The 24,549-nt window shown below is 36.6% G+C and overlaps 1 protein-coding gene across 1 annotated transcript in view; it reads left to right on the forward strand.

Annotated features, from left to right (window-relative positions):
• The first annotated feature begins 4,744 nt into the window (after nucleotides 1-4,744).
• Nucleotides 4,745-24,549, forward strand: part of gabrb2b (gamma-aminobutyric acid type A receptor subunit beta2b) — a 43,544-nt gene continuing 23,739 nt past the window's right edge. Inside the window, exons 1-3 of the mRNA XM_028031981.1 lie at nucleotides 4,745-5,257; nucleotides 5,411-5,508; nucleotides 6,091-6,158. Of these exons, the coding sequence (XP_027887782.1) occupies nucleotides 5,082-5,257; nucleotides 5,411-5,508; nucleotides 6,091-6,158 (342 nt within the window). The 5' untranslated portion in view covers nucleotides 4,745-5,081. The remainder of the gene's footprint in view (nucleotides 5,258-5,410; nucleotides 5,509-6,090; nucleotides 6,159-24,549) is intronic.

A 24,549-nucleotide genomic window follows, 5' to 3' on the forward strand; every position in this document is an offset into this window, starting at 1 on the left:
ACTTGGCAGCCTAAACAGAACTGTATTTTCACACTCATGTGATCTGATTAAGCAGATGCTTATTTTCGGGAGTATTGCTTCATTTGAATTTTCTTTTACTTGATTTGACAAACAGCTGCATGAATAGAGTCGGAAAGCTGATGTTTTAGTACTGTCAACATACCATCTATTATGAATGAACAAGTCTCTAGTGTTTATAAAATTGTAATCCCTTAGGATCTCTTTGAATGTCAGCTTCACTGCATCATGGGAGCTCTTGATCTTTGTAATCTGCAGGTGGTTTGCATGAACAGCAAGACCAGAGGCCAACCACTGCGTTGTCATCCTGTGTCACAGTCTAATCACCACTTTTGATGCCAAGACACCAAAATAGGGTCGTTTGGCAGAAGTTGTCCAATAATCCTTCCTTTCGTTTCCCTTTTCTATCAGTCCCTCCATCTTTCCTTCCATCCAACTGTGGCTAAAGCTGACACTCAACCTGGACTCGAGTCAGCAGTTCTGGCAGAGCTGGCCAGCGTCTGTCAGGGGCAGGATGAACAACTGAGAGAGAGATGAAAAGAAACAGAGTTGGCCAGCAGTCCATGGTTTTGGTATTGGTCAGATGGATAAGGACACTGCAACCTTGAAAAAAAAGCAGGTGGCGCCTCCTCTGGTAGTAGTAAGGTAATGAGGCATAAAGATGGCAGTTGATGGAATTTGTTTAACTATGATTAAGAGGTCAAAACTGTTGTCATAAAGACTTTGGGGATAGGATGAAATAAAGGGTTAGTGACAGCTTTCGACTGGATACCTAAAGTGCTGTGTACCTCAGTAAGATTGGACTGCATAAAATGAGGCTCAAGCAGTTTGTGTAATCACCTAGGCATAATATAATATTCATGATCAGTACTTCAGCAAAATGCAGGTATAAAAAACCCTTTAATCTTCACTTGTTAAAATGGGTTACAGCTGCAATATAACTTTTACAAAAATATGTTTTTTCCATATTTATTAAAACTGTCACCATGTCGTCACAGTATACTATGAGTCAGATAATCTGTGAAACAAATGAGCTCCTGCACCTCCTCCCAGTGCTACTAATGCCATCTGCAAAAATGTACCGCTCCCAGTCAAAAACAGCCAATCAGAGCCAGAGGGAAGGTCTTAGCACAGTAAAAACAACTTACAGCTACAGAAAAATCATTTATCATCGGCGGCTATGCTAACTGGCCTTAGCATTTGTGGCAGTCTATGTTTTGGTGAACCGGGTGTAGCTTAGCAAAGAGCAAGCAGGAGGGGGGTGAGCACCAGAGTTATGACCCTCCTCCTGGCTCTGATTGGTTGTTTCTTTCTGAGTTTTTGTAGCAACTAGTAATAGTTGCCGATGAATGTCAATTTCAGTATAATTTCTGAGAAAATTCTTGTGATAAAAATGTTTATAATCAACAAGTCATTTTTCCCATCTCCCAAAATACAAGTTTCTGTTGATCTCTTTCACGGGTATCAGTGCTGCAGAGTGATCATGGTTTTACTGAACAAACTCACATGTCCCACAAACTATTGAAGCAAACAAAAAGCTCCTAATTTGACTTTATGAGGAACAATTTGACATTTTTTCCATTAACTTTACAATAAGCATACAGGTTTTTTGTGGTATATTTTTTTTATTTGGATACTGTGTAACTGAATCAATCAATCAATCAATCAATCAATCAATCAATCAATCAATCTATCTATCTATCTATCTATCTATCTATCTATCTATCTCTGTATATGTACAGAGAGGGAGTTTATTACACCACTCAGACATATTGTGTATGTTTTTGGATGTATATTAACGACGGTTGACAGACCTAATTTTAGCGAGCCATATAATCAAGGTGTATGCTATAAGCACCTAGCAGCATCATGTTCTGGAAGGCAGTAAAAATCGTACCAGCTGACAATCTGGTGTGGTTGTAGATAACTGAGGAGGATGCAGACTGATCATCTGAGCACAGGACTTTACCGTTTGTAAGTCAGTAAGATAAGATTTGTCTCAAATTCACAGACTGTATAAAAATGGACATAAATAAAAAGATAGAGACACCTTGAAGCAAAGATCAGATTTATCAATTCAGTCGCACATTTGATTTACCATTTAGAGACGAAGGCTGTATCCACTCTATTAATGTAATGTTGGGTCAGTTAGTAAAAAAAATACAAAATAAAAATAGCAAGTTAATGGAAGGCAGGCCTGTAAATATGAAAGCTCCCCTGCTGAGTTAGGGAGTTTTAATCAGCAGTGTCAATGCTGTAATTACACCATACATAAAAGAGAAATACACAGAGATGTTTTAATTATCGGCAAACGAGAAAGCAAAAGCAGACGAATTGTATTTGATTATTCCATATATATACATCCAAAAACTTACTCAATATATCTGAGTGGTGTAATAAACTATATACAGTGTATATATATATATATATATATATATATATATATATATATATATATATATATATATATACTGTATATGCTACACACAGCATATACAGTATATATATATATGCTGTGTGTAGTTGAGAGACACACTGTACTTGTTTAGGTGTATGATGCAGATCATTTTAAGCTCTAGTACAGATAGGTGAAACAAGGAGGCAATTACAGTACTTTATCTGGGCCATGTGCTCTGGCATGCTGCCAGTCTATCAACACAGTCCTGGGTAGATATCAGCCTGCCAATCCATGGGAGGTGTTACCTGCTGAGAGCAGACCAGGTGCAAGCTCCACAGTAAGACTGCATGAAGCAAAGGTTTATCAAGCACTGCATGGCAATTCATCCTCTTTTCGTAGCACGGTCATTCTGCACACACTGGTAATGTATCAATAAGTAAAAACCAATTGCTATTGATTGCTATGGTGTTGTTGACTTACCACTAAATAAATGACATACTGTAAAGACTATTACATGTGTTAAAAAATAAATTCTTGGTAACCGAATGCATCTTTCAGAAATCTACACAGATGGTAGAATTAATAAGGCTATTTGACAGTCTGCTTCCATTTGTTGCTAAACTTTATTTTAAAATAAATGCTAAAAAATAAATCATTTGAATTCTGACAGACGTTTCTGTTCTGAAGAACTAACTTTGGAGCTGTGAATTTGTGTCTTTTTAAAAACAAGGTGACTTCATGTCTTCTTGCTTAAAAACAAATTTAAACCATTTTAACATTTAATGTCATTCCCATCTAAACACCAAAATGTTTATCATCGGCTCATGAGTTTTATAAGGACATCTCAGAACAATAAAACAGAGAAAGAATTACTGACTGCTCAGACATCTGTTATCTGTGTATTCGGGCTCTTCTCAGCAAATTTATTCATCAATTTATGATGCCGTTTACTAAGTTTGTTTCCAGCATTAAAAAAATTAATTTTTAATTCAGCTAAAGGATCACAATAAACTGCTAGAAAAATGTGGTGTTTTATTAAGGGGCTCAAAAAACCTATGATATAAAACACAACAGAGCTAGGTCGATTTTGGAAATATTAAACAACTAAATACATAAGTACCTATTCTTTTATCTGTTACATTATACTAGTTCAAATTGAAATTAGTTGAAATTAGATGTTTTGATACACTTGTCCAATGGCAGCTCCTCTCTTCTCCATTCACAGGGTTGTTTGTTTTAATGGATTGAGTATGAGGCTTCATATGCTGCAGTGAATTTCATTCAGAGTCATCAGAGTGAACAAAGTTTGATACAATTGCATGTCACATTTTTTTCTTGTGTTTTTTAATTTTTTTTTTAATCTTTTATTTCAAAAGCCAAACTTTGTTTTGGACAATCACACATAATCAAAATAAACTACATTGAACTTTCTGGTTTGGTACTGTATTCAGTACAGAATGTTCATCTGTTTTATTTGATAAAAAAGAAATTATGCATATATTAATTGTATTAGTTCAGATGTATATAAGACGCTAATTTATGTTTATCTTTTTTAACTCAGTATTTTTGCACTTTTACGAATTTTAATAGAAGCTTCCCCTAAGGTCAAACTAAGTTCAGAATTGTTCTTGATCATATTGAAAAAGGACTGGATTCCATATTTATGAGATGAAGAAATCAGCAGTCTAGAGATAAATAAAGTCATTAATTATGCATTTACAGTTCAGAACACTCTGCAGATTACGCTTCGTTCTTTGACTTTATAATGCTCTCATTCCTCTAACTTCCAGCTCTGATGATACCATATCCATGACGATTTGTGTCCAAGTTCACACAGCGGAGCTCATCCTGCTTAGCAGTGCATGGAGCCAGCCAGCAACGAGCGTGCATGGCTGTGAAAAAAACAGCTACGGAGGAACCGGCTCATGCTCTATCAGCCCCTAGGCGCTGCATGGACACTGCGCTTCCCTGGGCATTAAGGCTCTCCTCTCATCAAAACCTCAGATGAGTTGAGATCGATGCGTGAGCAAGTGTTGGTACAGAGAATCATTTGTAGCATGAAACCCCGAAGTTTACTACATTTTCTTCACAAGGAAAGAGGCACTGTGAAGTGTGTGCTGGGGAGTGAGGTTGGAGACTGTATTCAGCACCATGGACAGAGCAACTGGATGGGTTTGATAGATAGATAGATAGATAGATAGATAGATAGATAGATAGATAGATAGATAGATAGATAGATAGATAGATAGATAGATAGATAGATAGATAGATAGATAGATAGATAGATAGATTTAATATTTTTCAGTAGGAGTTATTTTGTCGGGATTTCCCACCCCCGATGCTCCAGTAACTGCTGGAGGAAGCAGGGTTGCAGGACTTGTTCAGTGTCAGCTGAACGTCAGGTTCAGGAACAGCGAATGGAAAGAGAACACCCCACCCACATTTCCTCACTTTTCCCCTAAACTTTTTTCTTACAGTCCCCCACACCCTTCTCCCCCCGTTATTTCTTAAACACTTAAAACCGAACTTAAATATGGGAAGATCCCTTGTCCTTTTGGGTAACACGGAGTCATGATTCTCCTTTAAATTCTTTCTTGTCTGGATCTGCCATTGGCATCAACAGCAGCACCGCTGCTGCTTCTTGATGTTGTGATCTGAAATACGCATGCGCCCGGTATTGGAATTACTGCACTGGCGAGAACAACTTAGACCTCGTCAAGTCTTCACTAAAAGAAACCGAAAACCATATAATTTTAAAATTGCAGCCGTAAGCGCGAGAGGGATGAGGACGACGTGTGTCTTGTTGATCTTCTTCATGGCAGCTGTGATGCGCGCTCAAAGGTGAGTGAAAGGGGGTCGGAGGATGCTCCACTCATTTTACTAAGTGTGACTGTCTTACAAGCGGGATGCAAAACAATTGTCATGTATTGCACAGCAGTTCTCCGTCTCTAAAGCTCTGCTCTCTGCTTTCTCTTTCTTTTCTTCCTCCTATAGTGCCAGTGTAAATGACCCTAGCAATATGCCTTTGGTCAAAGAAACGGTGGACAGACTGTTAAAAGGTTATGATATACGACTGAGGCCAGATTTCGGAGGTAATTAGGTCCATTACAAACATTTTGTTCCAGATTGAGCATTGCCAGGCGGGAGTAGTACAGCGTCATTAGTCCAACTTGGTTCCCGAAAGTAGTTGTATCACTAATCTAAGAATTTTAATGATAAAGCATTCCTAGACAATCTACATGATACAGTCTGATGATAAGTTGAAACATCCTGTCGTAATGCTGGCGTAAATGAGTAATATATCTCAGACACCAATAACACGAAAAATACTAAAAAAAAGAAAGAAAGAAAGAAAATGTGTCAGTCATCTCCGTGTTGATTTCTTTTTAATATCTTAATATTTTGGCGATCAGAAATGCATATTTGGAGGGATTGTGATTTACTGTGAGGAAGACACTTTGATTGCAGGTCAGCGCATCTAATCCTAACCCTGGCGTGAGAACTGTGAACTAATCATCCGCCTGACAACAGCTAAATTTACAAGTGTTAATCTGTGTTCTCATTACACACCTATTTTAAACTCTTTCTACTGATGAAAGTCAATAATTTGATTCCTTTTGGCGGTTTAACTCCTGCTGTTTCCTGATGCTTACTGTGTTTTTCGTCTGTCCCAGGTCCTCCAGTTGGAGTGGGAATGAATATAGACATAGCCAGCATAGACATGGTATCAGAAGTCAACATGGTAAGAAATCCAACAACATTTATAATTTCAAGAAACTGGTGCCCGTTGTAATCGCCTCCTGAGGGAGACACCTCCAGTCCCTCCCACCTCCCTCAAAGCGCAATAGGGAAACCCTCCGTTATGGGGAACTACGTGACACTGACCTGATCACTTTAAGACTATAAGGGCCATTAAAGTTGCGAAGATGATGCCATGACTTTATTTTTGCTGCTCCCTTACAACTTCTTGATAAAGACAGATGTTTTATTTAAAGTTTAGCACTTAAATTTGTGAAGCGTAGAAATGATCATTCCAAGAATCACCATCTCTATTAAATCAATATTTGAAGAGTACATTAACCCATCTTTTACTATGTCTGAAGGAACATTTCTTGATCAAGACGCATTTTTTTTACTTATTTCCTGATGTAGAAGGTTTTGTCGTAACTGTTTCTCCAGAACCGGTGACTGTGGATGAACATAGGTGTTGCGTGTATGAGCATCGGAGATTAAGTTTCATACAAGTGCGCCTCTTAGTGTTGAAATTGTAGAACTGCACTTTATTATTATTTTTCCCAGACAGACAAGGCTGCATCTTATCACGGTTGAAGGTCACGCTTGACATGATTAAGGTGACAAAGTGAGAAAAAAAAAATTAAGCTAATATGCATTCTTAGATCCACTGTCATCAAAGTTTTTACTTTTATTTTGGTTAGATGCTTCTTCCTGTGCTTGACCTACACTGTGTTTCTATTGCATATTTTTAAAACCGATTTTTGGGGGGGTAGAATCACCGGAAAGCTGACAGAAGTACATTTGTATCTTGGTCCTGTAAAATCTTTAGTTGCAGATAATATGAAGTCTGATATTTTATGTCTGTTCACTTGTATTTACACAGAAGGTACAACTGTGTATCTTCTGTGTACACACTTGTATCTGACATCTTATGGCAGTTTCCAGGCCGTAAGATGTCTCGGCTTGGAAACTGATGCAAGCAGACAAATACGTATATACGTACATACAGAACAAATTTTCAGTAACCTCCATCCATCCAAAACAGCATATTATAAACAGAAAAGTCAGGCTTCTGAAAAGTCTTCATTTCCACATATTAATTACTTTGTAGTGGTTCCTTTTGCATAATTTATTTCATCAATGCAGTGTGGCATGGAGGCAGTGTTATTAGTCCAACTTGGTTTGCAAGTGGCATTGTGAAGTCATGAGTCAGGTTGATTTGATAGCAGCTTAAAGGTCATCTGCATTGTTGGGTCTGGTGTCTTTCATTAAACTCTTGACAATACTCCATATATTCTCTATGGGTTTAAGTCATGCTTGTTTGCTGGTCAGGCAAGCACAGTAACATCAAGAATAAGCTTTTAGTACCTTTGGCAGTGTAAGCAGGTGCCAAGTTCTGCTGGAAAATGAAATGAGCATCTCCATTGAGAAACTCCCCAAAATTCACTCATGAATTTTGCTCAGCAATACTCTCGAGAATGCTGCTATCCCTTTTGCTGGTGCATCCTTTCCTACCACGCTTTTTCTTCCACTCAACTTTCTATGAGTGTGATAACTTTTTAACATTATTCTAATTTTATGAAACACTGAATTTTGGGTTTTCATTCTCTTTCATTATCAAGTGTAGGTTCTTCTGATTTATTTTTCAAGTATGACTAAAGTCCCGTTCTTCTTAGCCTTTTTCCTGTCCACATAAACAGTTAGTAAGACATAACTGTTGCTCTTGTCAAATGTTATCTGCAACGTTTGACAAGAGTTACGACCACAATGTTTTGTTCAGAAAATAAAACAATACTCAGGGATAATGAGAACTAAAGTTAGACAAAAGTTATTTTCCTGAAATGAATTCCTTCTTTCTTTTTTGACATTAGCAACTTTAAGATCTTAAAGTATATAGTTACACCTGTGCTCAATAGTTGCTTGCTTCAAAACAAGTTTGAGCTGAAGTTTTCTGTATATACACACATCCAAACAGAAAAAGTCCAACTCTGCTAACATAGAAAGCGAGTGCCGTGCAGCCTCTTTGATCATCCCATTCCTTTGAGAGGGTTTGGCTCGCTCAACACCCTCTAATGTGAAAGGGGAGTCATTACCACCTGACCCATCGCAGCCTCGTAAAAAAGAAAAGGCCACGTGTGTGTGTAATGGTCTCATCCTCTTTGATCTGCTCTCCCCACTAATATAAATGTAGCCACTTTTCAGAATAGCAGCTGGTGTAGAAGCACTTTCCTTTCTTCCATTTCCTGTACCCCATCTGGCTCTCTATCCGGCACTTATTTGGTGCACGGGTAGAACCGCCCTATGTTCCGTCTTTTAGTGAACAGATAGGGAACTGAGTTGAGGGTAATGGAAATATGTCACAGAGGGATGCTTCCAACAGTGTCCTTTTTGTCATTATGAGCGTGCAGGACATCAATGCTTTGTTCTGTATGAATGATGCAGAAGGTTATTTCTTGCCTATGCACACTGTTGGAGACTTCACATTAGAAGCAGACACAAAATGAGGCAAAATGTTTTCTCCTAAAACCATCTCATTTTATTCAGCTATTACTAATGTAACAGGCAAGAAAAAATAACAAGTATCTTGTTTACTACAAATGAGTTACCATCCAAAAAGTCAGTATTAAAATTCATCTGATGTTAATTCAGCCTGTTTTTTTTTTTTTTGTCAAAAAAGAAAAACAGGAAATAGTTTTCAAATCTACAATACAGACTCAAATATTTTTCCAGTTTTACACTCAGAACTAAAACTGAAATGTTACTAAAATGCAAAGATAGGATAATATTAGAAAACATTTATTGATGTTCGGTGCCTTATAGAAGCATCCATAACGTTTTCACATTCGGTCATAAATTTCAATATCTATATTTGGATATTGAATAAATTTGTATCATGTTGTATGTTTAGGGTTCTACTGCTGGAAGATAAATATTCAGGTCAGTCTCAAAACGGTTTGCAGCTTTTAACATGTTTTACATTGATTATGAGCTTCCCTGACCATGATAGAAGTGGAGTATTCACAAACAATAATCCTCCACTACCAGGTTTTACCATCAATGGATGATTTTTCAGGTACAGTTGTAGCTTTTATACATTTATGTGCTGCTGTAAAGGAGAGTTATGTCAAGTGTTCGTTGGTTTCCTTGATACTGGTATTTCATAAATGTTTTCTAATAAATTTCTGAAGCCCTATGTACCATTGCTAGCACAGATAAATTTATACTGAGATTAAATTACACACAGACTCTTTGCTAATTAGGTTCTCCTAAAGACTTTTTGTCTTACTAGACTTTATGTTTCAGGTTTTGATTAAAGGGGGAACCAGGCATCTACACAGCATCCTTTATGTATATTTATTAAACATTGCATTGCTCCAGATTTATGGTTGCAAAACTGCAACATGTGAAAAAGTTAAAGAGAGGGATACTTATGTAAGTATTCACATCTGGATTTCTGAAGCCTTACATACTCATGCATCATGCAGACAACATGAGGCCAAAATGTCATTTAGGCCTGAAGCCGGACATGAAATAAGGAGGCTGTCGCTAGTGTTTCTTGCACATCCAGAAAAGGTCAGTGCTTTCTGAGCATCACAGTGCACATCCCAGGCCTGCTGGGTAAAACAGATAGGGTGCGAGTGTATAAGACCTGTAGGTCAAATTTTCACCCCTAAGCGTGCGGCGTAAACAGAAAGAGAAACGGATGGAAACAGACATAAGACGGAGCTTTAATATTATCAAGTTGCCACATGGAGAAATCACTGTGCTGTTAATGTTGGGGGGAAAGTCGTGTACCTGCTGGTGCTGAGGGTTCATTGTGCATGAGTCAGAGGTGGACATACACCCCGTCTTACACACACACTGCATGCTGATGTCGTGTAAGATGTCTGGGCAGAGCACTTTGGCTACTAAAGCCTTCAATTTTTCTTCTGAAAAAAAAGGATGGAGAATAAGAGAGCATGGTGTACCACTTCTAGATGTCTCTCTCTCTTTTATCTCCAAGCAATTCCCTTCAGTGATCCTCTGCTGCCATTCCACTCTCAATATTTACTTTTAGTTGAGCCCCTGAACACTTGAATTATAAGCCAGCAGCTTTTACAGGAGAGGAATACTCCTGTCTAAGGATGAACTAAAACTCTCATCCTCATCCAAAAGGCAGAAATACTATTATTGATGCACATAAAGGTCGAGAGGAGCTTATTGATTGTTGGAGGAAGGCTATGAAATTCTTCCCCGACTACCTCTCCACTCCACCACAATGTCAGTATGTTGTGATTTCCTTCTCTCAACATGTCTACTGTAAATGCATAAACATTGTGCTGCGAAAACATCCCTACTGCTTACATTGTGATACATCATGATGTACTTTGCAATATTAAAGAGAAGGAAGTTGGATGAAGCACTTATGTGTTATTGCTTTATACATCATCCAGACCCAACAGCCATTAAATGATATTAATTCTGTATTAGTGTTGTGTCTAAATCTGTTTTACAGTCACTTTCAATATTCTGCTGGTTGTTTGGACAGACCTCCTAATTCATTAGTGGCTGAAATCAGCACAGCCAGTCATATGAAGGCTCTAGGATTTTGGAGGCTCTTAACCTCTATATCATAAGATGGCTGGAAAAATCTCTCTTTAATTAATGAAAGTTCTATTATTGATCCTGGCTATTTAATTGTGTTTATAGATGTTTAGAACAAAAATCATATATTTTTGTTATACATTTGGACTTTTGACACTAATTATGCTTTAGCTTAAATGGGACGTACTATAAATAGAAATTGATTTATACTTTTGTCAGTATGTTTTATATTAAAGGATAAAATGATAACACAATGTTCCATGTTCTATAATAGAAACAATATTTGATATGTGGTAGGTATTTTAAAATTTTATTTAAACAATAAAAAAACTATACCATAATTAAAATGTTTTGAATGAAAAAATGCATGTGGTGAGCATTTGCATTCAGTCTGATAACCCAGTATACCACCCAGTCCAGCCAGAACCCACCTAAGTAGTGAACTGAGTCTTTGTGTATCATTTAATCACAGTTTTAATTAAAGCTCTGCAATATGCAGAATCAGACATTATTGAAATTTACAGTTTATATCAAAATTATTCATACTTTATCAGATTTAGGTTTCTTTATTTTACTAACAGGTTTCCTCTTTTTGAAAGTAAGTAAAGTATTCCCCTAACTACTACTAGCAATAATTTTATTACACTTGGAGAGATGTCTATCTTACTATTCATGCCAGTGGTATGAATAATGTTTGGCTTAACTGTAATTCTGTGAAATTTAGCAAATGAGTCTTGGGTGCAGTTTTTTTTTTCAGGCATCACCTTGACAAAATTCTTTTACTGAACTCTAAAAAAACTCAAAGAAGACATTATTGAGAGAAATTTATAAATTTTATAAATGAATTAACTGTATTTTTTGTGTTTAATGCAGTCTATTAGAACCATCTGAAGTAGGGAAGCATATTTTCCACCTAAATATGTTGCCTTTTTAAACGTGCTTTCAAAAAGAAAAAAATCCAGTCACACTAGCATTAGATGTGGCTGCAAACCTATTCATAATGTTAGAACATTTCAAATGGAGAGCTCTTAACCCTTTTTCCCAGCAGCAGGTGAACAGTAATTAAGAGGGAGAGAAACAGTACATAGGTCTATTTTTATGAAAATCCTGAAAAGGACAAGAGAACAAGGGATTACACAATTAAGAGAGTGCCACTCAAACCCCAAAATGAAGAAAGACAAACCATAATGGATCCACATAATGAAAAGCCTGACATCAGAGAATACCATCGACAATGTAAAATAACCCAAACCAGTGTGTGCTCTCGAATGAAATCTGCTTTCAGTTTTTATTGCACTTTCTTCCTCGTTTTTTCACTGCTTGTAGTTAAGTTGACCTTTAAATTTTCACTTTTTATTCTTAAAACCATCTGCTCAATATTTAGAAAACATTCCCTAACTTTGTTCTTTATATGTCATCTACAAAACATGAACGAAGTAATACAACTAACAAATTTTAGGGGAGTTAAGCATTTTGGCCTTTACAGAAAGACATTTCTTAAACCAAGACCTGTTAGAAAGATTTCACAATCTATTGTTTGTGATTGTCTGGGTGTTTTCTATGCTCACTAAAAACTAGTTTAAATTCCACACACATTTCAAGCAGATATAACCTGTTCCCTAGATTTTCATTAAATGCGATTTGAAGCCTAATTTTGAGTTATGAAAATGCTATGGCTTACTTTTCTTAATGTTATTATTAACAGTTCCAGTCTAATTTAGATAATCTGTATTATTAGTTTACAATCACCTGAAAACAAGTCCAAAAATCCTTATAACAAAAATAGCAAGAATATTACAAACAAGCATACTGCCAAATATACAGTACATGTTCATGTATCTAGTGCTGAATCCTAGATGGAAAAATAAATGTCCCAATTTCCTGTGTATTTTTCTGTAATTTAACTTCACCTTTGCATAAAAGGAAGCCAGAGTTTCTTGTTTTGCAACTAAGGTTAGGAATAAAAACACTGAAATCTATGTAGACTCTGTAGAAATTACAAACTAGAAAATAGAACAGCCATGTGCTGGAGAAAGTCCGAAGGGATATGCTGTGAAGGAAGAATACATGATTTGGGTGAGCAAAGTGTTGAATCGACCCACATTCAAACTTGCATTATTGATGTGTGAAGGTTTCAATACCCTTGCTGCTCTACAGAGTTTAAGTAATCCTTCTGGATCACATTCTGGGGCCGCTTTAATGCAATAAAAAGAACATGTATTAATACAGTTTCCTTTGCTAAAGAAAGGGTTTACATATTTTATTCATGCCTATATAAAGAAGGGACAGTGACCATGGGTAACACAAACAGTGCAACATACTGCGATCACAAGGATGTTGGTCTTGGCAGCTGTGATAATTGCGAAGAAGCAACTTACTGCTACAGAAAAACCATTTACCCGCAGTCACCAGTGGCTATGTTTACTAGCCTGCACGTTCACAGCAGGTTCTGTTGTGGGGAAGGAGCTGTAGCATAGACAGCAGCAAGGCTAGAGGGTATGAGCAGCGTATTCATGAGTGTGATTGACAGTGATAAGGTCATCCTCCATGCTCTGATTGTTTGTTTTTGACCAAGCAGTGAGCCAGATTCTTTGAAAGATTTTCTGTCTCTACGTAGTGAGAGCTGTTGCAGTTTTAATGTCTCTAAAATGCTTAAGGATTGGACTAGAAAGATTCTGCGGGGAAGGCAGTGCCAAGTTGACAGGGCACTGAAAAATTCAATCTTGATATTAGTCTATTTAAGACTAATGTTTTGATGTTTTCGAATAGGCAAATATTTGTAAATAAGTTATTTAAGAACTTGCCAAATACATTTAATGAATGCAACGTCTTAGAAAAGTGCCACTTATTTCTTTTCAGCCTCCCCAAGAACCTGTTGCTGTGTAAAGCTCCCAACCTATATATAGTGTTTGTAACCGTGAACATAACAGACTCAAACCGTAGATCAGTCACTAGTGCTTCAAACACTGAAAGTTTGGGTAGATATATTAGTAAAGCTCTGGATTATTTTGTTTTTATTTATTACTTCTACCATTTCTGTTGCAAATAGAGGATTGTGAAATGAAACTTCAAACTTTTACTGTCTCTAATTCTCAATTCTTTTTTTCTGTATAGTATGTTCTTTTTAGGTTTACACAGCTACTTAGGATGCAGTTTAATTGATTATTTATTCATATAAACAGAGGCTAAAATAACTGAACACATTATTTTTCTCAAATATTATATTTCTAGCAATTCTATTGACATTCAATTGACACAGATTGTTGACAACAAGTAATCCACCCAAAATAAAATCCAAATGAATGTTGCATGCTCACTCTTTGGTGAAGAGGAAAAAAGTTGTAAAAACATTCTTGTAAAATATACAGGTAAAAGCCAGTAAATTAGAATATTTTGAAAAACTTGATTTATTTCAGTAATTGCATTCAAAAGGTGTAACTTGTACATCGTATTTATTCATTGCACACAGACTGATGCATTCAAATGTTTATTTCATTTAATTTTGATGATTTGAAGTGGCAACAAATGAAAATCCAAAATTCCGTGTGTCACAAAATTAGAATATTGTGTAAGGGTTAAATTTTGAAGACACCTGGTGCCACAAACTAATCAGCTGATTAACTCAAAACACCTGCAAAGGGCTTTAAATAGTCTCTCAGTCCAGTTCTGAAGCCTACACAAACATGGGGAAGACTTCAGATTTGACAGCTGTCCAAAAGGCGACCATCGACACATTGCACAAGGAGGGAAAGACACAAAAGGTTATTGCTGAAGAGGCTGGCTGTTCTCAGAGCTCTGTGTCCAAACACATTACTAGAGAGGCAAAGGGAAGGAAAAACTGTGGTCAGAAAAAGTGTACAAGCGATAGGGATTACCGCGCCCTAGTCAAGATTGTGAAAAAAAACCCATTCAAAAATGTGGGGGAGATTCACAAGGAGTGGACAGCTGCTGGAGTCAGTGCTTCAAGATCCACCACCAAGAGACGCTTGAAAGACATGGGTTTCAACTGCCGCATACCTCGTGTCAAGCCACTGTTGACCAAGAAACAGCGCGAAAAGCGTCTCACCTGGGTCATGTTTTCTGACGAAAGCAAATTTTGCATTTCCTTTGGAAATCGAGGTCCCATAGTCTGGAGGAAGACAGGAGAGGCACAGGATCCACGTTGCCTGAAGTCTAGTGTAAAGTTTCCACCATCAGTGATGGTTTGGGGTGCCATGTCATCTGCTGGTGTCGGTCCACTCTGTTTCCTGAGATCCAGGGTCAACGCAGCCGTCTACCAGCAAGTTTTAGAGCACTTCATGCTTCCTGCTGCTGACCTGCTCTATGGAGATGGAGATTTCAGGTTCCAACAGGACTTGGCGCCTGCACACAGCGCAAAATCTACCCGTGCCTGGTTTACGGACCATGGTATTTCTGTTCTAAATTGGCCAGCCAACTCCCCTGACCTTAGCCCCATAGAAAATCTGTGGGGTATTGTGAAAAGGAAGATGCAGAATGCCAGACCCAAAAACGCAGAAGAGTTGAAGGCCACTATCAGAGCAACCTGGGCTCTCATAACACCTGAGCAGTGCCAGAAACTCATCGACTCCATGCCACGCCGCATTAATGCAGTAATTGAGGCAAAAGGAGCTCCAACCAAGTATTGAGTATTGTACATGCTCATATTTTTCATTTTCATACTTTTCAGTTGGCCAACATTTCTGAATAATCCCTTTTTTGTATTAGCCTTAAGTAATATTCTAATTTTGTGACACACGGAATTTTGGATTTTCATTTGTTGCCACTTCAAATCATCAAAATTAAATGAAATAAACATTTGAATGCATCAGTCTGTGTGCAATGAATAAATATGATGTACAAGTTACACCTTTTGAATGCAATTACTGAAATAAATCAAGTTTTTCAAAATATTCTAATTTACTGGCTTTTACCTGTATTGTCTTCAAAACTTGCTCAACAAGTCTTTTAAGTCTAACATTTTCACTAACCTTCTTAACAGTTTTCTGTTACTGTAGTTCAAGAGCAGACTGTCATTTTTGAAATAAAGCTTGGGGAATTCAAAGCATACTGCCCATTTACACTACAAATGGAAAATGTAGTTCACAGTTGTCTCGTGTCGTATGTCTCATGTTCGCCCATATTCTTTTTATCTGTGGATTCAGTCTCATGTCTGTCTTTTTTTTCTCTGCTTGTTTGATGATGACACTGTATTTGGGCCCTGCTGCAGGGGGATTAGACAGAGTTGAAAATCAAAGTGGGTTAATCGGCTAGAGTACCATTTCAGGAGTCATCGCTCAGCTTACTGGCCACACTGCTCCATTTAAGTGCTGCAGTTGACATTTACACAGGTTTCAGGCTTCACTGAAGCAAAAACTCCTAAGAAAAGTACTTATCTTTCAACAGAAAGATTAGCAATGTGATCCCATCTATGTCCAACTTACATATTGATATTCCATTAGATAGGACTTTCATGTGCTGATCACCATAAAATTACCATAAGTAGGATAAAGCAATTGTTTTGCAAATCACAAGTAATTTTCTTATCTTTCTGGCCAACTCTTGAGTCCAGTAAATGTCCCAAGTTGAGCCGAAGTCCTGAACTTTTAATTTCAAATCTCAAAAAGATCATATGGCCCTTTGTGTAATTTAATCAGAATAACTCTGATGCTGAGATTTATCAATTGATTTAAACAATCAGCATAAGGGAGTAGACTTTAAACCTGCTTTAAAGTATTAAATAATTAAACTCACATTAATAAAAACAAAAAGTTAAGTATTTATGCAGCTATATAAAATGATTTGTATGAGTAGGTTCATTTATAGAACATGATCTTGATCCTAATATCAAGACAGCAGATCAGCCTGGATGCACTTTGTTTGTTGATGAGGCTGAAAGCAGAGAGACTTGCCATGTGTACATATAATAATCAGGATGAGATTAAGGAAAATATTGTTAATGTTAATAATTAACATTCACACTATTTCTATTGCAACTCTCTATCCCCTGGTTTGCACGCTGCAGAGCTCTGTTCTTTTCATTTGAACGTCATTTGGTAAAAACCATCAACTCTTATTTCATCATGAGCGTTTTAGTGATGATTAAATGAAAAGTTCATTACATTTTGACATTGATTCTGATCACTTTCTATAGAACGGTTTGAAATTAAAAGCCTTGGGATTGGCCTTGGTGGTGGAGTGCATTCTGAGTGCCTTTTTAACTCTGACGTGCTAAGAATGAACCAACAGATATTTGCTTTTAAAAGTTCTGCCTGGACACATTTTGTGTCATTTGATGACATGGCTTTAGGCCAGCTGGTTGTTTATGTTAAAAGTGGCAAATTGTGTCTCATTCACAGTTTATTGTAAATAGTCTGCTCCCAGGGACAGTTGTCCAGTATGTCATAATGCTTTAGCTCTTTTCAGATCATACTTGTTCCATTATTTATATATTATATATTTGGTCAAATCCAAGACTAACTCAAACGTAACGAATGGTTTTTTGTCAGTACACAAATATTATACCGCAGACTCATCTCCAGAGGAAGGTCATCTATAAACAACTAATCACTATGAAGCTAAGAGGGAAAACAGAATAATGGAACAAGTATTACTTGTATATAGGAGCATAAGTCTGTGTGTGAGCACAGAGTAGAGTTACCCCATGATCTGATGTGAGAAATACAACATATGATATAAAACCTAATACCTAGATTCCATCTACATGCTCTAAAAAGCACACAGTATACTTAGTTTCACCAGTTTAAATAAAGAATCCAAAATGACTTTGTAATCTGTAAGAGGTGTATTATGTTTTGAAGTGTGCTTCTGGATGTATGTGTTACCAACAAAGTGAGTTTGTAATGACTGGTGGGATCAGCAATTAAATTTTACAGAAACACTTTTAAGTGTTTTTATTAATATATGTCTTTATTTTACTGAGAAAAGAAATCCATTTGGTCAGGGTTGATTGTAGGTATATACAGTAGTCTGGTTGTAAGTATGTAATCTTTTCTCTTAGCTGTGGTCTAAAGGGGCTCACCCATCATGTTATTGTTAAACAAGTTTAATGGAGAAAGTTTGACACAAGTTGATTAACACCCCCCTAATTAACACATAATTAACACATAATTAACACCCCCTGAAGTGACTGTACAGAGTTCAAAATCATATGCGTAAACATTAAACCTTCTGAGCATTGATATTATGAAACAGTAGGATGTAATATTGATTTTCTAAATTTCTTTGATCTAAAAGTGATGATTTATAACTGAGGATAATTAACACTGTATCTGTCATTTGTATTTGAATTTAGAGCTGTGACTCAGAAGATTATGACTGTGACATTAATGTGTCATTGACTGTTACATGAGTTCATAAGACATTTTATCTTTTCTTTTCCAATGTTGAGCACCAGCACTTTCTAATGAGCTTAATGTCTTTCTGTTAACCTTCCTTTTCACTTTAAAATGAACAACAATGAATTAAAGGCACATCCGTTAATTCGTTGCGTAAACGCCGGTTCCACACAGTACCAATTTTGCTCTTCAGATTTAAATGTTTATTAAAATACTATTGAGAACCTGATAATTTCTTTATCAGTAAAAACCACTGTACAAGTTACTGATGCAATAAACTGGTAAACAAAAACTTATTTTGAAGTTCAGTTTATTAATTAATTGTGTTAAATTGAATCAACACTGCTCAGTCTGTGTGATTCTCAAAGAAGAAAAAAAATGCAAATGATTTACTGGGATGTGAATATTGGTTTCTCTAAATTCTCCCTAGGTGTGAGTGTGTGTGTGAATGGTTGTTTGTCCTGTATGTCTCTGTGTTGCCCTGCGACAGACTGGCGACCTGTCCAGGGTGTACCCCGCCTCTCGCCCGGAACGTAGCTGGAGATGGGCACCAGCAACCCTCCCGACCCCATTAGGGACAAGGGTGAACAGAAAATGGATGGATGGATGGATGGATAGATGGATGAATTTTTAGACTGAATTTTTGTTAAGATTCAAAACTTGTTTTAAACTACAAATATTTGTTAATCATAAAGTTAACCAGCTTATTCTTTTTCAAAAAGTTATATAAGCCCAACATTTTTAAAAGAGTATTTAGTGCATAACATTGTGCATTATCTTTACTATGAATAGAATATGAGTGAAATTGAACAATATAAGGCAGGAGTTATTGATTTAAGGTGGTGAGCTATAATCACGAATTAATCCAACTTTATAATGTGTTCTATTATGTTTTGTTATAAACATGTGTGCAGACATAAACTAAGAAGTCAAGTTTCTCAGTCTGCATATACTACAGTATATGCATATAGTAACATAGTGTATATATACATATATATATATATATATATATATACATATATATATATATATACACACTGTATATAACTGTCAGTTTTAAATAGACAGTTGAAGAAACTTGTGGGTTCCGAAATTTGGCGTTTGTCTGGCAACAACACAGATTTTCAGAGTTTGTAGAAACCCTTCACTGTTAGTGGACTGCAGTTCTAGTTTCAGCTGTAACTGTGATGATCAGAATTCACACAGTTGATATCTGAGCTGGAGAGATGGCAGGTGTGGATTGGTTTTCACAGCAGCTGAAAATTACACTGAGAGATGATAATGTGTTAGTATTGAGTGGCAGAGGGCATCGTTTGCTTTAGGTACCTTTTTCCACCACGCCTTTAGTGTTTTATGGAACAATCTAATACTGTACTTTTTAAAATGTCAATTTTTACAGAGCAAAATCAGACAAACAAAAACTCTCATTGTTCATTGTCTCTTATAATGGCACAAATAGGGAAAGATGACAAAGAGTTCCATTGTTAAATTGAGCAGAGAAACCAATGTTTGCTTTAGCACATCTATAGCCAATAAATCCATCATCAGACTCCAGCAAACTTGGAGAAAGGCTGAAAAGACAACTCAACCATTTAAACTAGATTAATTGCAACAGAGAAACTTTGTAGATACTCAAGACATCAGGGCTGAAGATACTCAATTACCCACCTCTGACCTATAGTTCAAACTAAGAATAATTTTAGCAGTTATACTAGTGCATCTTTATTTAGTCCTGTGGAAGTGTAATTAGTAATGAGAATCTAACATGTTGTCTTGTGTCCTTCCTGGTTTTTTGAGCGTTATTAGTTGTGTTTGACTTTCACAACCATCTCAACAAATTGTCTCAACAAATGGGTTAATAGTTTATGACATGTCTTTGAAGTGAGTTCATGTTGGGGTTAGAGGGCATGGTTGTTTCCTCTGTGTTTATGTGTTGCAGTGTGCTGGACTGGTCTGCCCAGCCTCCCATCATAATAAAGGAATCATTCCCCGCCCAAGCGAGGGATTCAGAGTAGCCACAGTTTGAATCTCTTGCAAACACCTTTAAGCTATTTTGAAGTGAGACTTTTGAGTATTTTTTATATTTACAGTTACAAAAATGTACACCAGCTAGTGATTGTTAATTGCTGATGACGTTGAAAAAGTGAAATACAAAAAAAAGTTTTTTAAGTCTTAATAATGAATTTTCTGGTATTTCGTGTTCCTCAATTATCTATGATTTTGTGATTTTGCCGATAGGGAAACAATGAATGAATCCTTAAAGACTTTTTAAAAATTTATTTTGCTATATTTTTATGTCACCTCCAAACACACCGGCGCTCATGCCAACACACAAAAGGCTTGATGTGTCTGGTATAGGTCACTCCTACTGGGGGAAATATTGCTTCTTCAAGGATGTTTTTGCTCAAGGGAATAGTGCATACATGCCATCAAACCTGTAGTCAGAGAACTCTGACTCTGAACTCTGAAGGTTTTCACATTTTAGATGTATGTAGACAGTATTGCATTTTCACCTTACGGACAAAGTGATTTGTGCTTTTTGGAATTAGACAGTAAAACTTTTCCCCTGAACTCATAGACTTCTATGATGCTTTATTTGTGGCATCATTTCAATGGGACATGTTTTCTGCACATCTGACACCAAAACGTCTCCACTACGTGCTCTTTAAGCAGTGTCAGAAAGAAAATAATTTATTTTACTCGACACCTCTTTATATAGTGTCATATTACACCATTAGATTGCAGTACATTCTATTGGAAGCTGAAGTGAACCAACACAAAGTAGCACATTAAGAACAATCCTACATGGTTTTATTTAAATAAATAAAAAGGAAATCTGAACACGATAGCATGCCTTTGCATCTAGAACCGTCTTTACTCAGATAAGAAAAACAGCACTACTAATTGCCTTCAAAAGTCACTTCTTTAAGAATTGTAATTTTCTGTGTTTAATCTCACTCATTTTACAGCTGCTCTGTGAAAGCCTCAGTGGTTTCTTAGATACACATTCTGCATGCTGAGACTTATGAAAACCAAGTAACATGCATGGAGGGTAAAGTTGAGGGTGTGTAGAAGTTTAATGCGAGTTTGGTTATAAAACAATGTCACAATCTTTAAATACTCTTTATCTGAAAGTGGAAACTGACACTGTAAACCTACCAATATGCTGCTGTCCACCTAAACAAACTGACTTTGCAAAGAGAAGATTTGCAGCCAAGAGACCCACAAGAACTGTGGAAGAAGGAAAAGGACGTGGAGTCAACAAATTTACTTTTTATGGAAGAGCTTCACTGACAAAGCTGTTGTTGAATGGAATGTCTAATATATTCAATGTAAAACTAATTCTGCATCACAGTGAACATACTATCCATCCAAACTGTGGGTGCTGGTTTCTCATAAAATCACAAAATCGTATGAAGTTTGTGGTTTGAATGTGACAAAATCTGAAAAGGTTCAAGTGCAGTTTCCCAAAAGCCAAAAAAGTCATTAATCTACTCCTTTCATCCACCTCTACACTAAAACACACAATTAATTCCATCAGAAGCAGGAATTGGGACATACTCCTCCTAAAACCTATTCAATTTTTAGCCCTCATTTCTGTAACCTTCCATTTCACAGGAATGACAGCTGGAATTGAAAATTGCTGCAAACTCTCCCCTGTCTTCCAGTCCAATTCAAATGCACCCTAATAATCTGCCTTCTGCTCTGCTGTGTAGTCCCCCCACCACTATGAGTCCATGACCTCCCGATCTGAATTGCCACTCCACTCAACTCATCTCCAGAGACTGAAAAAGCCTGCAGATGCTCCAATCAACTCTAATAAATTCTATGTAGTCAGTTTAGCTGCATGACTGCCAACTGGCAAAGCTGTGAACTTCTACTTTGGGAGAACTAAAGGATAGGGAAGGGGGAGAGGGTTGTTTTCTAAATTTGATTCACCTTCAGCGAGTTCTCTTGAAAGCCATGTCCAGGCCCAAGTAAATGATAAAAGATTATGGAGGGAAAATGGGATGTGTACTGAAAGATGGAAGGGAGACTGAAAAAGCATGACAGCATCCATGTAATGGAAAAAGAGGTTAGACAAAGTACAAGTAAACAAACGAGTTCATGCTTTTTTTGTGTGCTGAAATACATTATCTTGTTTTGAACAAGCCATAAACTAAGGAAATGGCTTTCAGAGGAAAAATATAAATAACATATGCAGTCTAAAAGCTTTGGCCAAAGTAATATCCACTTAGGACCTTAATTTCAAGGCACACATAGGAAGCCAACACTTTTCTATTGCTGACCAAAATTGAAATTAAATGTGTCCTAGCTCAGATCTTGCCTGGGATAAACTAGCATGCAAACTGAAACTTTGTGTTTAGTTTGCAGGAGTTTCCTATGTCTACATTTTTCTCCAGGTTTCAATACACAGTCCAAAATCAAAGATGCTTGGGTAATTGGAGACTGGTGAACCTTCGATGTGGTTGTTTGTGTGAACATTACATGTCTAAAGTTTCTCTGTGGCAGCCTTGGACTGTAGAATCTGTGCAGAGTTCACTCCAATTCTTGCCCTCTGACCACTGATAATAGGAAGCAGCCCCCCGACCCTCCCCTCCTCATAACCAGGAACATGATTACCTGGGTGTAGAGAACAGGTTAATGATTGAAAGTCAAGAACTTCAATGGCCACTTTCATCAAAATACCCTGTCATTACTGTAAAAAGTAAGCTGTCATAAAAAAATATTTTTCATCCACTTATTTATTTTATATCTATAATCCATAATCATCAAACTTGCAAAAAAATAAAAGCTTGAAATATTTTACTCTTTGTGTTATATATCTGTATGAAATGAGTACTTCGCTTCCTGAGAAGACTGGCAAGAAATATTGCTTTTTATGCAATAATCAGATTTTGTTAAATGTACCTGTAGATTAAGTTTCCACACAGACTAAAGACATTTTGATTAAGATTTTATTTGAATTTTCTTCTTTTGCTTTCACAATTTATGGACTGTTTTAGTGTAGAGAAAATCATATTATGATTTATGTTCCACAATTTTGCATTTCAAAACTAATCATTTGATTTTTGTACTTATTTGTTTGCCATTGATGTTGTAGGGTTTTAGAAAATTGAATAAATGTATCTTTTAATTCCAAGTGTCACTATCTGATTGTTTCCTCACCTTCATGTCATTTTTTTATTATATCTTCTTTTCTTGCTTACTTAGTTTTGTGCGTTTTGTGTCTTGTGTTGTTGTGGTTTTAATCTCTGTTCTGCATTTTTACACCTACGGTATATTCAAATAACAGAAACAAAATCTAGTGGAGAAAAACAACTGGAAAAGAAAAAAAAAATTTATAGCCAGAGCACAGAACAGAATTAGGAAAGAGAAAGAAGAGGGTGTGCACAGGAAGGTCACTGCTGGTTCTGAAATCACAACCAGAGAATAAAAGCAATTTGCATCACTGCTCCACTGAGCTCTGAAATGTCTTTCATATACCCCCAGCTAAGCCTCTGCGCCTTCCATCCCTTTAAGCAAACTTGTCATACTTTCCCACATCTGTCACACAAAACAAGATTTAAGGAGAAATGTAAGGATGTATATAGCCATGATGTCCACTTTTAGTCACTTTTTCTTTTTTTCTTTTTATTCACAATGATAGATTTTTAGGGAACGATAGGTCCATGCACTTATATGAAAATAAAGGTAAGATACACAATTTTCAAATAAATCAGAAAAAAGAAAGGTCAACCAAAGAAAACTTTCCAATTTTGAAAAATATGATTTGACCTGGTTGCTACTATATTTTTCAATTGTACGGGATTGATTAGAACATGTTAAAAAGCATTAGATATAGTACATAATATCTATCTGATAAATGCAATATTAGCTCATATTTTGGATTAGGGATTTGTACATCCTGTTCTGGAAGACTTATGAACATTACCACATGCCACTGGAAATTATTTGTTTCCAGTGCTGGTCATTATGACCTCATGCCTTCATTCAAAATTGAAAGCATTCTGATTCCTAATCTAATACGTGCTCAGAAAATGCTCTTAGATCTTCCTAGTGTGGCACTGAAAATAAGCCAAAGTTTTATACTAGCAGTGGATCTAAAATCTGGTCCACCTGCATCTGTATCTGAAGAGCATCTCAGAAATCAGGCTCTGTAGTTCAAGTGGACTTTAGCTCCATTGTTACACATCTTTTGGCAAAATAATTTTAAATGACTTGCACTGCCATCTCTACTCCATTATTCTTTCATTGCTGATCTTTACCAGTTGTTGGTGGTTTTCTTTTTGTTGATACGTTACAGTAATCATAGCAGTGTAAGAAAAATCCTTGTTGATTTCAGAGGTCAGGGTAATGGGTTCAGACTGGTTTAAAATGGTAAGGCAAAAGTAGCTCAAACATCCACTCATTGCAACCAAGGTTCGCAGAATGTCAAATATCAAATGCATGTTAACC

Source organism: Xiphophorus couchianus, chromosome 11 (assembly GCF_001444195.1).
Source record: "Xiphophorus couchianus chromosome 11, X_couchianus-1.0, whole genome shotgun sequence".
In the NCBI taxonomy this organism is placed as follows: Eukaryota; Metazoa; Chordata; class Actinopteri; order Cyprinodontiformes; family Poeciliidae; genus Xiphophorus; species Xiphophorus couchianus.